Source organism: Vespula vulgaris, unplaced genomic scaffold (assembly GCF_905475345.1).
Source record: "Vespula vulgaris unplaced genomic scaffold, iyVesVulg1.1, whole genome shotgun sequence".
Lineage (NCBI taxonomy): Eukaryota > Metazoa > Arthropoda > Insecta > Hymenoptera > Vespidae > Vespula > Vespula vulgaris.
Genome location: NW_026114518.1, coordinates 57,156 through 71,733, shown reverse-complemented (window position 1 = coordinate 71,733; position 14,578 = coordinate 57,156). Strand labels below are relative to the sequence as shown.

At 40.2% G+C, this 14,578-nt stretch overlaps 1 protein-coding gene across 1 annotated transcript; it reads right to left on the bottom strand.

Moving 5' to 3' along the window:
- Nucleotides 1-12,433: 12,433 nt before the first annotated feature.
- On the bottom strand, nt 12,434-14,086 carry LOC127072473 (RISC-loading complex subunit tarbp2-like). The gene is made up of 3 exons (XM_051012908.1): nt 13,436-14,086; nt 12,907-13,216; nt 12,434-12,855 (listed from the first exon to the last, which is right to left on the bottom strand). Exons 1-3 carry the CDS (start codon nt 13,778-13,780, stop codon nt 12,434-12,436), a joined length of 1,077 nt encoding a protein of 358 aa, XP_050868865.1. The 5' UTR covers nt 13,781-14,086.
- Between the last annotated feature and the right edge of the window lie 492 nt (nt 14,087-14,578).

Genomic DNA, 14,578 nt, shown 5'->3' with positions numbered 1-14,578 from the left:
GCTCCTATTGGTCAGATCTGGATGAACAAAATATGGCCGTGTATCGCGCGAGGAGCGCCTTCCAATGACCCCTGTCCGGTTGTTGTAGGTGCTATAGTTTTGGAGAAAAAAATTGTAAAAGAAAGATTATTTTCCTTTGTTCCATTTAAACCGTTGTAACTCGGCTCCTATTGGTCAGATCTGGATGAAAAAAATATGGGCGTGTACGGCGCGACGAGCCCTTTCCAATGCCCTCGCTACGGTTGTTCTAGGTGCTATAGTTTCGGAGAGAAAAATTGTTAAAGAGAATTTTTTTTTCCTTTGTTCCATTTAAACCGTTGAAACTCGGTTCCTATTGGTCAGATCTGGATGAAAAAAATATGACCGTGTAGGAGGCGACGAGCCCTTTCCAATTCCCTCGCTCCGGTTGTTCTAGGTGCTACAGTTTCGGAGGAAAAAATTGTTAAATAAAAATTTTTTTTTCCTTTGTTCCCTTTAAACCGTTATAACTCGGCTCCTATTGGTCAGATCTGGATGAACAAAATATGGCCGTGTATCGCGCGAGGAGCGCCTTCCAATGACCCCTGTCCGGTTGTTGTAGGTGCTATAGTTTTGGAGAAAAAAATTGTAAAAGAAAGATTATTTTCCTTTGTTCCATTTAAACCGTTGTAACTCGGCTCCTATTGGTCAGATCTGGATGAAAAAAATATGGCCGTGTAGGAGGCGACGAGCCCTTTCCAAAGCCCTCGCTCTGGTTGTTCTAGGTGCCACAGTTTCGGAGAAAAAAATTGTTAAAGAAAAATTTTTTTTCCTTTGTTCCATTTAAACCGTTATAACTCGGCTCCTATTGTTCAGATCTGGATGAACAAAATATGGCCGTGTAGGGCGCGAGGAGCGCCTTCCAATGACCCCTGTCCGGTTGTTCTAGGTGCTATAGTTTTGGAGAAAAAAATTGTTAAAGAAAGATTATTTTCCATTGTTCCATTTAAACCGTTGTATCTCGGCTCCTATTGGTCAGCTCTGGATGAAAAAAATATGGCCGTGTAGGAGGCGACGAGCCCTTTCCAATGCCCTCGCTCCGGTTTTTCTAGGGGCCACGGTTTCGGAGAAAAAAATTGTTAAAGAAAGATTATTTTCCTTTGTTCCATTTAAACCGTTGTAACTCGGCTCCTATTGGTCAGATCTGGATGAAAAAAATATGGGCGTGTACGGCGCGACGAGTCCTTTCCAATGTCCTCGCTCCGGTTGTTCTAGGTGCTACAGTTTCCTAGGAAAAAATTGTTAAAGAAAAATTTTTTTCTCCTTTGTTCCATTTAAACCGCTATAACTCGGCTCCTATTGGTCAGATCTGGATGAACAAAATATGGCCGTGTATTGCGCGAGGAGCGCCTTCCAATGACCCCTGTCCGGTTGATCTAGGTGCTATAGTTTTGGAGAAAAAAATTGTTAAAGAAAGATTATTTTCCTTTGTTCCATTTAAACCGTTGTAACTCGGCTCCTATCGGTCAGATCTGGATGAAAAAAATATGGCCGTGTAGGAGGCGACGAGCCCTTTCCAATGCCCTCGCTACGGTTGTTCTAGGTGCTATAGTTTCGGAGAGAAAAATTGTTAAAGAGAATTTTTTTTTCCCTTGTTCCATTTAAACCGTTGTAACTCGGTTCCTATTGGTCAGATCTGGATGAAAAAAATATGACCGTGTAGGAGGCGACGAGCCCTTTCCAATTCCCTCGCTCCGGTTGTTCTAGGTGCTACAGTTTCGGAGGAAAAAATTGTTAAATAAAAATTTTTTTTTCCTTTGTTCCCTTTAAACCGTTATAACTCGGCTCCTATTGGTCAGATCTGGATGAACAAAATATGGCCGTGTATCGCGCGAGGAGCGCCTTCCAATGACTCCTGTCCGGTTGATCTAGGTGCTATAGTTTTGGAGAAAAAAATTGTTAAAGAAAGATTATTTTCCTTTGTTCCATTTAAACCGTTGTAACTCGGCTCCTATTGGTCAGATCTGGATGAAAAAAATATGGCCGTGTAGGAGGCGACGAGCCCTTTCCAATGCCCTCGTTACGGTTGTTCTAGGTGCTATAGTTTCGGAGAGAAAAATTATTTAAAAAAATTTTGTTTTCCTTTGTTCCCTTTAAACCGTTATAACTCGGCTCCAGTTGGTCAGATCTGGATGAAAAAAATATGGGCGTGTACGGCGCGACGAGTCCTTTCCAATGCCCTCGCTCCGGTTGTTCTAGGTGCCACAGTTTCGGAGAGAAAAATCTTTAAAAAAAAATTTTTTTTCCTTTGTTCCATTTAAACCGTTGTAACTCGGCTCCTATTGGTCAGATGTGGATGAAAAAAATATGGGCGTGTAGGAGGCGACGAGTCCTTTCCAATGCCCTCGCTCCGGTTGTTCCAAGTGCTACAGTTTCGGAGGAAAAAATTGTTAAAGAAAAATTTTTGTTTCCTTTGTTCCCTTTAAACCGTTATAACTCGGCTCCTATTGGTCAGATCTGGATGAAAAAAATATGCTCCTGTAGGAGGCGACGAGCACTTTCCAATTCCCTCGCTCCGGTTGTTCTAGGTGCTATAGTTTCGGAGAAAAAAATTGTTAAAGAAAAATTTTTTTTTCCTTTGTTCCCTTTATACCGTTATAACTCTGCTCCTATTGGTCAGATCTGGATGAACATAATATGGCCGTGTAGTGCGTGAGGAGCGCCTTCCAATGACCCCTGTCCGGTTGTTCTAGGTGCTATAGTTTTGGAGAAAAAAATTGTTAAAGAAAGATTATTTTCCTTTGTTCCATTTAAACCGTAGTAACTCGGCTCCTATTGGTCAGATCTAGATGAAAAAAATATGGCCGTGTAGGAGGCGACGAGCCCTTTCCAATGCCCTCGCTACGGTTGTTCTAGGTGCTATAGTTTCGGAGAGAAAAATTGTGAAAGAAAAATTTTTTTTTCCTTTGTTCCCTTTAAACCGTTATAACTCGGCTCCTATTGGTCAGATCTGGATGAGAAAAATATAGGCGTGTACGGCGCGACGAGCCCTTTCCAATGCCCTCGCTTCCGTTGTTCTAGGTGCTATAGTTTTTGAGAAAAAAATTGTTAAAGAAAGATTATTTTCCTTTGTTCCATTTAAACCGTTGTAACTCGGCTCCTATTGGTCAGATCTGGATGAAAAAAATATGGCCGTGTAGGAGGCGACGAGCCCTTTCCAATGCCCTCCCTCTGGTTGTTCTAGGTGCCACAGTTTCGGAGAAAAAAATTGTTAAAGAAAAATTTTTTTTCCTTTGTTCCCTTTAAACCGTTATAACTCGGCTCCTATTGGTCAGATCTGGATGAACAAAATACGGCCGTGTAGGGCGCGAGGAGCGCCTTCCAATGACCCCTGTCCGGTTGTTCTAGGTGCTATAGTTTTGGAGAAAAAAATTGTTAAAGAAAGATTATTTTCCTTTGTTCCATTTAAACCGTTGTAACTCGGCTCCTATTGGTCAGCTCTGGATGAAAAAAATATGGCCGTGTAGGAGGCGACGAGCCCTTTCCAACGCCCTCGCTCCGGTTGTTCTAGGGGCCACGGTTTCGGAGAAAAAAATTGTTAAAGAAAGATTATTTTCCTTTGTTCCATTTAAACCGTTGTAACTCGGCTCCTATTGGTCAGATCTGGATGAAAAAAATATGGGCGTGTAGAGCGCGACGAGCCCTTTCCAATGCCCTCGCTCCGGTTGTTCTAGGTGCTATAGTTTCGGAGAGAAAAATTGTTAAAGAGAATTTTTTTTTCCTTTGTTCCCTTTAAACCGTTTTAACTCGGCTGCTATTGGTCAGATCTGGATGAAAAAAATATGGGCGTGTAGAGCGCGACGAGCCCTTTCCAATGCCCTCGCTCCGGTTGTTCTAGGTGCCACAGTTTCGGAGAAGAAAATTGTTAAAAAAAAATTTTTTTTCCTTTGTTCCATTTAAACCGTTGTAACTCGGCTCCTATTGGTCAGATCTAGATGAAAAAAATATGGCCGTGTAGGAGGCGACGAGCCCTTTCCAATGCCCTCGCTACGGTTGTTCTAGGTGCTATAGTTTCGGAGAGAAAAATTGTGAAAGAAAAATTTTTTTTTCCTTTGTTCCCTTTAAACCGTTATAACTCGGCTCCTATTGGTCAGATCTGGATGAGAAAAATATAGGCGTGTACGGCGCGACGAGCCCTTTCCAATGCCCTCGCTTCCGTTGTTCTAGGTGCTATAGTTTTTGAGAAAAAAATTGTTAAAGAAAGATTATTTTCCTTTGTTCCATTTAAACCGTTGTAACTCGGCTCCTATTGGTCAGATCTGGATGAAAAAAATATGGCCGTGTAGGAGGCGACGAGCCCTTTCCAATTCCCTCGCTCCGGTTGTTCTAGGTGCTACAGTTTCGGAGGAAAAAATTGTTAAATAAAAATTTTTTTTTCCTTTGTTCCCTTTAAACCGTTATAACTCGGCTCCTATTGGTCAGATCTGGATGAACAAAATATGGCCGTGTATCGCGCGAGGAGCGCCTTCCAATGACTCCTGTCCGGTTGATCTAGGTGCTATAGTTTTGGAGAAAAAAATTGTTAAAGAAAGATTATTTTCCTTTGTTCCATTTAAACCGTTGTAACTCGGCTCCTATTGGTCAGATCTGGATGAAAAAAATATGGCCGTGTAGGAGGCGACGAGCCCTTTCCAATGCCCTCGCTACGGTTGTTCTAGGTGCTATAGTTTCGGAGAGAAAAATTATTTAAAAAAATTTTGTTTTCCTTTGTTCCCTTTAAACCGTTATAACTCGGCTCCAGTTGGTCAGATCTGGATGAAAAAAATATGGGCGTGTACGGCGCGACGAGTCCTTTCCAATGCCCTCGCTCCGGTTGTTCTAGGTGCCACAGTTTCGGAGAGAAAAATCTTTAAAAAAAAATTTTTTTTCCTTTGTTCCATTTAAACCGTTGTAACTCGGCTCCTATTGGTCAGATGTGGATGAAAAAAATATGGGCGTGTAGGAGGCGACGAGTCCTTTCCAATGCCCTCGCTCCGGTTGTTCCAAGTGCTACAGTTTCGGAGGAAAAAATTGTTAAAGAAAAATTTTTGTTTCCTTTGTTCCCTTTAAACCGTTATAACTCGGCTCCTATTGGTCAGATCTGGATGAAAAAAATATGCTCCTGTAGGAGGCGACGAGCACTTTCCAATTCCCTCGCTCCGGTTGTTCTAGGTGCTATTGTTTCGGAGAAAAAAATTGTTAAAGAAAAATTTTTTTTTCCTTTGTTCCCTTTATACCGTTATAACTCTGCTCCTATTGGTCAGATCTGGATGAACATAATATGGCCGTGTAGTGCGTGAGGAGCGCCTTCCAATGACCCCTGTCCGGTTGTTCTAGGTGCTATAGTTTTGGAGAAAAAAATTGTTAAAGAAAGATTATTTTCCTTTGTTCCATTTAAACCGTAGTAACTCGGCTCCTATTGGTCAGATCTAGATGAAAAAAATATGGCCGTGTAGGAGGCGACGAGCCCTTTCCAATGCCCTCGCTACGGTTGTTCTAGGTGCTATAGTTTCGGAGAGAAAAATTGTGAAAGAAAAATTTTTTTTTCCTTTGTTCCCTTTAAACCGTTATAACTCGGCTCCTATTGGTCAGATCTGGATGAGAAAAATATAGGCGTGTACGGCGCGACGAGCCCTTTCCAATGCCCTCGCTTCCGTTGTTCTAGGTGCTATAGTTTTTGAGAAAAAAATTGTTAAAGAAAGATTATTTTCCTTTGTTCCATTTAAACCGTTGTAACTCGGCTCCTATTGGTCAGATCTGGATGAAAAAAATATGGCCGTGTAGGAGGCGACGAGCCCTTTCCAATGCCCTCGCTCTGGTTGTTCTAGGTGCCACAGTTTCGGAGAAAAAAATTGTTAAAGAAAAATTTTTTTTCCTTTGTTCCCTTTAAACCGTTATAACTCGGCTCCTATTGGTCAGATCTGGATGAACAAAATACGGCCGTGTAGGGCGCGAGGAGCGCCTTCCAATGACCCCTGTCCGGTTGTTCTAGGTGCTATAGTTTTGGAGAAAAAAATTGTTAAAGAAAGATTATTTTCCTTTGTTCCATTTAAACCGTTGTAACTCGGCTCCTATTGGTCAGCTCTGGATGAAAAAAATATGGCCGTGTAGGAGGCGACGAGCCCTTTCCAACGCCCTCGCTCCGGTTGTTCTAGGAGCCACGGTTTCGGAGAAAAAAATTGTTAAAGAAAGATTATTTTCCTTTGTTCCATTTAAACCGTTGTAACTCGGCTCCTATTGGTCAGATCTGGATGAAAAAAATATGGGCGTGTAGAGCGCGACGAGCCCTTTCCAATGCCCTCGCTCCGGTTGTTCTAGGTGCTATAGTTTCGGAGAGAAAAATTGTTAAAGAGAATTTTTTTTTCCTTTGTTCCCTTTAAACCGTTTTAACTCGGCTGCTATTGGTCAGATCTGGATGAAAAAAATATGGGCGCGTAGGGCGCGACGAGCCCTTTCCAATGCCCTCGCTCTGGTTGTTCTAGGTGCCACAGTTTCGGAGAAAAAAATTGTTAAAGAAAAATTTTTTTTCCTTTGTTCCATTTAAACCGTTGTAACTCGGCTCCTATTGGTCAGATCTGGATGAAAAAAATATGGCCGTGTAGGAGGCGACGAGCCCTTTCCAATGCCCTCGCTACGGTTGTTCTAGGTGCTATAGTTTCGGAGAGAAAAATTGTTAAAGAGAATTTTTTTTTCCTTTGTTCCCTTTAAACCGTTATAACTCGGCTGCTATTGGTCAGATCTGGATGAAAAAAATATGGGCGTGTAGAGCGCGACGAGCCCTTTCCAATGCCCTCGCTCCGGTTGTTCTAGGTGCCACAGTTTCGGAGAAAAAAATTGTTAAAAAAAAATTTTTTTTCCTTTGTTCCATTTAAACCGTTGTAACTCGGCTCCTATTGGTCAGATCTGGATGAAAAAAATATGAGCGCGTAGGGCGCGACGAGCCCTTTCCAATGACATCGGTCCAGTTGTTCTAGATGCCACAGTTTCGGAGGAAAAAATTGTTAAAGAAAAATTTTTTTTTCCTTTGTTCCCTTTAAACCGTTATAACTCGGCTGCTATTGGTCAGATCTGGATGAAAAAAATATGGGCGTGTAGAGCGCGACGAGCCCTTTCCAATGCCCTCGCTCTGGTTGTTCTAGGTGCCACAGTTTCGGAGAAAAAAATTGTTAAAGAAAAATTTTTTTTCCTTTGTTCCATTTAAACCGTAGTAACTCGGCTCCTATTGGTCAGATCTGGATGAAAAAAATATGACCGTGTAGGAGGCGACGAGCCCTTTCCAATGCCCTCGCTCCGGTTGTTCTAGGTGCCGCAGTTTCGGAGAAAAAAATTGTTAAGGAAAAATTTTTTTTTCCTTTGTTCCGCTTTATCCGTTATAACTCGGCTCATATTGGTCAGATCTGGATGAACAAAATATGGCCGTGTAGTGCGCGAGGAGCGCCTTCCAATGACCCCTGTCCGGTTGTTCTAGGTGCTATAGTTTTGGAGAAAAAAATTGTTAAAGAAAGATTATTTTCCTTTGTTCCATTTAAACCGTTGTAACTCGGCTACTATTGGTCAGATCTGGATGAAAAAAATATGGGCGCGTAGGGCGCGACGAGCCCTTTCCAATGACATCGGTCCAGTTGTTCTAGATGCCACAGTTTCGGAGGAAAAAATTGTTAAAAAAAAATTTGTTTTCCTTTGTTCCATTTAAACCGTTGTAACTCGGCTCCTTTTGGTCAGATCTGGATGATAAAAATATGGGCGCGTAGGGCGCGACGAGCCCTTTCCAATGACATCGGTCCAGTTGTTCTAGATGCCACAGTTTCGGAGGAAAAAATTGTTAAAGAAAAATTTTTTTTTCCTTTGTTCCCTTTAAACCGTTATAACTCGGCTGCTATTGGTCAGATCTGGATGAGAAAAATATGGGCGTGTAGAGCGCGACGAGCCCTTTCCAATGCCCTCGCTCTGGTTGTTCTAGGTGCCACAGTTTCGGAGAAAAAAATTGTTAAAGAAAAATTTTTTTTCCTTTGTTCCATTTAAACCGTTGTAACTCGGCTCCTATTGGTCAGATCTGGATGAAAAAAATATGGCCGTGTAGGAGGCGACGAGCCCTTTCCAATGCCCTCGCTACGGTTGTTCTAGGTGCTATAGTTTCGGAGAGAAAAATTGTTAAAGAGAATTTTTTTTTCCTTTGTTCCCTTTAAACCGTTATAACTCGGCTGCTATTGGTCAGATCTGGATGAAAAAAATATGGGCGTGTAGAGCGCGACGAGCCCTTTCCAATGCCCTCGCTCCGGTTGTTCTAGGTGCCACAGTTTCGGAGAAAAAAATTGTTAAAAAAAAATTTTTTTTCCTTTGTTCCATTTAAACCGTTGTAACTCGGCTCCTATTGGTCAGATCAGGATGAAAAAAATATGAGCGCGTAGGGCGCGACGAGCCCTTTCCAATGACATCGGTCCAGTTGTTCTAGATGCCACAGTTTCGGAGGAAAAAATTGTTAAAGAAAAATTTTTTTTTCCTTTGTTCCCTTTAAACCGTTATAACTCGGCTGCTATTGGTCAGATCTGGATGAAAAAAATATGGGCGTGTAGAGCGCGACGAGCCCTTTCCAATGCCCTCGCTCTGGTTGTTCTAGGTGCCACAGTTTCGGAGAAAAAAATTGTTAAAGAAAAATTTTTTTTCCTTTGTTCCATTTAAACCGTTGTAACTCGGCTCCTATTGGTCAGATCTGGATGAAAAAAATATGACCGTGTAGGAGGCGACGAGCCCTTTCCAATGCCCTCGCTCCGGTTGTTCTAGGTGCCGCAGTTTCGGAGAAAAAAATTGTTAAGGAAAAATTTTTTTTTCCTTTGTTCCGCTTTATCCGTTATAACTCGGCTCATATTGGTCAGATCTGGATGAACAAAATATGGCCGTGTAGTGCGCGAGGAGCGCCTTCCAATGACCCCTGTCCGGTTGTTCTAGGTGCTATAGTTTTGGAGAAAAAAATTGTTAAAGAAAGATTATATTCCTTTGTTCCATTTAAACCGTTGTAACTCGGCTACTATTGGTCAGATCTGGATGAAAAAAATATGGGCGCGTAGGGCGCGACGAGCCCTTTCCAATGACATCGGTCCAGTTGTTCTAGATGCCACAGTTTCGGAGGAAAAAATTGTTAAAAAAAAATTTGTTTTCCTTTGTTCCCTTTAAACCGTTATAACTCGGCTCCTATTGGTCAGATGTGGACGAAAAAAATATGGGCGTGTAGGAGGCGACGAGCCCTTTCCAATGCCCTCGCTCCGGTTGCGCTAGGTGCTATAGTTTCGGAGAAAAAAATTGTTAAAGAAAAATTTTTTTTTCCTTTGTTCCCTTTAAACCGTTATAACTCGGCTCCTATTGGTCAGATCTGGATGTGCAAAATATGGCCGTGTAGGGCGCGAGGAGCGCCTTCCAATGACCCCTGTCCGGTTGTTCTAGGTGCTATAGTTTTGGAGAAAAAAATTGTTAAAGAAAGATTATTTTCCTTTGTTCCATTTAAACCGTTGTTACTCGGCTCCTATTGGTCAGGTCTGGATGAAAAAAATATGGCCGTGTAGGAGGCGACGAGCCCTTTCCAATGCCCTCGCTCCGGTTGTTCTAGGGGCCACGGTTTCGGAGAAAAAAATTGTTAAAGAAAGATTATTTTCCTTTGTTCCTTTTAAACCGTTGTTACTCGGCTCCTATTGGTCAGATGTGGACGAAAAAAATATGGGCGTGTAGGAGGCGACGAGCCCTTTCCAATGCCCTCGCTCCGGTTGTGCTAGGTGCTATAGTTTCGGAGAAAAAAATTGTTAAAGAAAAATTTTTTTTTCCTTTGTTCCCTTTAAACCGTTATAACTCGGCTCCTATTGGTCAGATCTGGATGTGCAAAATATGGCCGTGTAGGGCGCGAGGAGCGCCTTCCAATGACCCCTGTCCGGTTGTTCTAGGTGCTATAGTTTTGGAGAAAAAAATTGTTAAAGAAAGATTATTTTCCTTTGTTCCATTTAAACCGTTGTAACTCGGCTCCTATTGGTCAGGTCTGGATGAAAAAAATATGGCCGTCTAGGAGGCGACGAGCCCTTTCCAATGCCCTCGGTCCGGTTGTTCTAGGTACCACAGTTTCGGAGAAAAAAATTGTTAAAGAAAAATTTTTTTTTCCTTTGTTCCCTTTAAACCGATGTTACTCGGCTCCTATTGGTCAGATCTGGATGAAAAAAATATGGGCGTGTAGGGCGCGACGAGCCCTTTCCAATGACCTCGGTCCAGTTGTTCTAGATGCCACAGTTTCGGAGAAAAAAATTGTTAAAAAAAAATTTTTTTTCCTTTGTTCCATTTAAACCGTTGTAACTCGGCTCCTATTGGTCAGATCTGGATGAAAAAAATATGAGCGCGTAGGGCGCGACGAGCCCTTTCCAATGACATCGGTCCAGTTGTTCTAGATGCCACAGTTTCGGAGGAAAAAATTGTTAAAGAAAAATTTTTTTTTCCCTTGTTCCCTTTAAACCGTTATAACTCGGCTGCTATTGGTCAGATCTGGATGAAAAAAATATGGGCGTGTAGAGCGCGACGAGCCCTTTCCAATGCCCTCGCTCTGGTTGTTCTAGGTGCCACAGTTTCGGAGAAAAAAATTGTTAAAAAAAATTTTTTTTCCTTTGTTCCATTTAAACCGTTGTAACTCGGCTCCTATTGGTCAGATCTGGATGAAAAAAATATGACCGTGTAGGAGGCGACGAGCCCTTTCCAATGCCCTCGCTCCGGTTGTTCTAGGTGCCGCAGTTTCGGAGAAAAAAATTGTTAAGGAAAAATTTTTTTTTCCTTTGTTCCGCTTTATCCGTTATAACTCGGCTCATATTGGTCAGATCTGGATGAACAAAATATGGCCGTGTAGTGCGCGAGGAGCGCCTTCCAATGACCCCTGTCCGGTTGTTCTAGGTGCTATAGTTTTGGAGAAAAAAATTGTTAAAGAAAGATTATTTTCCTTTGTTCCATTTAAACCGTTGTAACTCGGCTACTATTGGTCAGATGTGGACGAAAAAAATATGGGCGTGTAGGAGGCGACGAGCCCTTTCCAATGCCCTCGCTCCGGTTGCGCTAGGTGCTATAGTTTCGGAGAAAAAAATTGTTAAAGAAAAATTTTTTTTTCCTTTGTTCCCTTTAAACCGTTATAACTCGGCTCCTATTGGTCAGATCTGGATGTGCAAAATATGGCCGTGTAGGGCGCGAGGAGCGCCTTCCAATGACCCCTGTCCGGTTGTTCTAGGTGCTATAGTTTTGGAGAAAAAAATTGTTAAAGAAAGATTATTTTCCTTTGTTCCATTTAAACCGTTGTAACTCGGCTCCTATTGGTCAGGTCTGGATGAAAAAAATATGGCCGTGTAGGAGGCGACGAGCCCTTTCCAATGCCCTCGCTCCGGTTGTTCTAGGGGCCACGGTTTCGGAGAAAAAAATTGTTAAAGAAAGATTATTTTCCTTTGTTCCTTTTAAACCGTTGTTACTCGGCTCCTATTGGTCAGATGTGGACGAAAAAAATATGGGCGTGTAGGAGGCGACGAGCCCTTTCCAATGCCCTCGCTCCGGTTGTGCTAGGTGCTATAGTTTCGGAGAAAAAAATTGTTAAAGAAAAATTTTTTTTTCCTTTGTTCCCTTTAAACCGTTATAACTCGGCTCCTATTGGTCAGATCTGGATGTGCAAAATATGGCCGTGTAGGGCGCGAGGAGCGCCTTCCAATGACCCCTGTCCGGTTGTTCTAGGTGCTATAGTTTTGGAGAAAAAAATTGTTAAAGAAAGATTATTTTCCTTTGTTCCATTTAAACCGTTGTAACTCGGCTCCTATTGGTCAGGTCTGGATGAAAAAAATATGGCCGTGTAGGAGGCGACGAGCCCTTTCCAATGCCCTCGGTCCGGTTGTTCTAGGTGCCACAGTTTCGGAGAAAAAAATTGTTAAAGAAAAATTTTTTTTTCCTTTGTTCCCTTTAAACCGATGTTACTCGGCTCCTATTGGTCAGATCTGGATGAAAAAAATATGGGCGTGTAGGGCGCGACGAGCCCTTTCCAATGACCTCGGTCCAGTTGTTCTAGATGCCACAGTTTCGGAGAAAAAAATTGTTAAAAAAAAATTTTTTTTCCCTTGTTCCCTTTAAACCGTTATAACTCGGCTGCTATTGGTCACGACTACGATTCCGATTAAGATTAAGGTTAAGATTAAGATTAAGATAAAGATTAGGATTAAGATTAAGATTCCGATTAAGATTAAGATCCCGAATAAGATTAAGATCCCAATTACGACTACGACTACGATCACGATCACGATTATTGTCACGATTATTATCACAATTGCGAACACAATTACGATTGTATAAATTGTGATATCAACATATATAAATTATAATATCAAAAAGTAAATGTCAGAACGTAAAATTGTAAGAACAACTGTAAGAAATTGGACATTTACATTTACTCCAAGAATGTTATAATCGTGTCAAGAATATTAGCTAGAGCTATTGCTCCGGAAACCACAGAATCGTTATGCGCTCCAATTTGAGTAATAGGTATAGGAGCATTTATTCTAAAAACAGTTAACTGTAGCGATGGATCATTGGAACCTATAATCTTTCTTTCTATGGATAATTTCATTTTCTCTTGAATATATGTTAAAATCTCCTGTTCCAGAGAAGTTAAAGTTACGATGTCACATTTCTCTATATCTGTAAAATTTGTCTTAAAGCTCTTGACAGTATTAAATATTTCAATTAATTTTTCCTCGCTACCATTACAAACAGTATTGTAAACGTACTGTTTGAATAAAAAATGACGATTTTGTAATTCAATAACATCCTTTGGAAGTATTGGTCCTAGGTAACTCTTGATATTTGGATCTAGAAATTTTTTCTTCTTATTCGCTTGAGATTCGGTTTCGTTAAGTTAACAATTATCTACTTTTAAACTTAACTCGTTAAGAACATCTTTGTCTATTCCAGACAAATCGTCACAGTCTTTAAAAGGATTAGAAGATCCGCATTCATCTTTGTTTGCAACTGACGGATCATTAGTATTCGTGAGACGTTCTAGTATCTTTTTTGCTACACTTTGTTTGACTTGCTTTTTTCTAGTTCCTGTTGCTTCTTCAGTTATTGACCCTACTGTACAGGACATAGTAAACACTTTTTCGTGTGCTGGGCCAGTTATATTAGTAGTTTGATACTCTGCCTGCATTAATTTATTTTCTAAACAGTATTGCTAAAAAACCAGAAAACTTTCTTACGATCATGTTATAGACAAAAAGTATTTACAAAAAATATATAGTAAACTCTAAAGAGAATGATGATGAAAGTATATATATTCTATTAGATATGTATTTTTATATATATATATATATATATATATATATATATATATATATATATATATATTCACAGAATTAAATAGAGAAAAAATAATAATTTAAATGAGTCATACTTGTAAAGATCCAACATAATTTCTAAGGTCTTCATCCATTAATGTTGAATCTAGCAAAGCTGGTACTGATGAAGTATCAGGATAAATGTCGTTTGAAGATGATAGTGGTTTTGTCTTAGAAATGTCATTTGGGTCTTCCAACAATATTAACATATTCTGAGCTGCTTTCTGCTTCGCATCTTTTTTATTCAGAGCTTGTCCAATTGCTGAGAACTCTTTATATTGTACTTTAAAAGTAAATATATTTATTTGCTTACCAGTTTGTGAACGAAGCAATGTGTAAACTGGTAAGAAGCCCTCTTTCATTCCTAACTCTTGTAAAATCATTATTGCTGTTTTACCCATTTTACTGAATAAAAATAATTGAATGAGATGATATCGAAATTGAGAAATGTAACTTTTTCTTGAACGTTTTAACGTTTTTAAGAACTAATGAGAACTTAAAATTTTTTTTCCTATACGATGCAGTACACGCCCTTAACAAGAGAAGATGACTGACAAGTATTGTACGTTGGGCGTTGTGCTGATCACTTCTAACAAAGGGCCATAGGTATGGTCTACCTGGGAAAAAAGTTACCAGCAGATCTGTCTACTGCGCATTGCTCAATCGATTTTTCATGTACCTATATACATATGAAGTGAAATATTATTATTATTATTTTATATTACATGAAAACATAATATTAATAAAAAATTAAGTGCATATGTATATATATATGTGTGCGTGTGTGTAAGCATGTATATATACATATATATATATATACACATATATAATATATATACATATATAAACATATATACATGTATATATATTATATACCGCATTACATAGGACAAGATTCAACATCATGGGACAAAAGAACAAGACTTCTCGATGTTACTCGCTAAATATTTTCCATTTCATTTTTTTCCTCACTTATTGTCGTCCACTGATTGTTGGTTATTTTCGTTTGGCTTTAAATACTAGCGTATATATGAGTAAAATGTGCTGACGTAATAAGTCCCTTTAAAAGGCATACATGGAAGGAGAAATTCAGCAAGATGGTGGAAATACAATTACTATTGAACTTAGAAAATACGTGGAATTATGGGTATATTTAGGTCAATTTTCTTGAAATATTATATACACGAAAGCTTTCTTTA

What these genes read in the sequence shown, in the direction of transcription:
- LOC127072473 (XM_051012908.1), bottom strand. Translation starts at nt 13,780, where the DNA reads ATGGGTAAAACAGCAATAATGATTTTACAAGAGTTAGGAATGAAAGAG. An exon ending in ATTATGTTGGATCTTTACAA is followed by an intron (nt 13,217 to 13,435) that starts GTATGACTCATT and finishes CTGGTTTTTTAG; the next exon opens with CAATACTGTTTAGAAAATAA. An exon ending in AAGTTTAAAAGTAGATAATT is followed by an intron (nt 12,856 to 12,906) that starts GTTAACTTAACG and finishes AAAAATTTCTAG; the next exon opens with ATCCAAATATCAAGAGTTAC.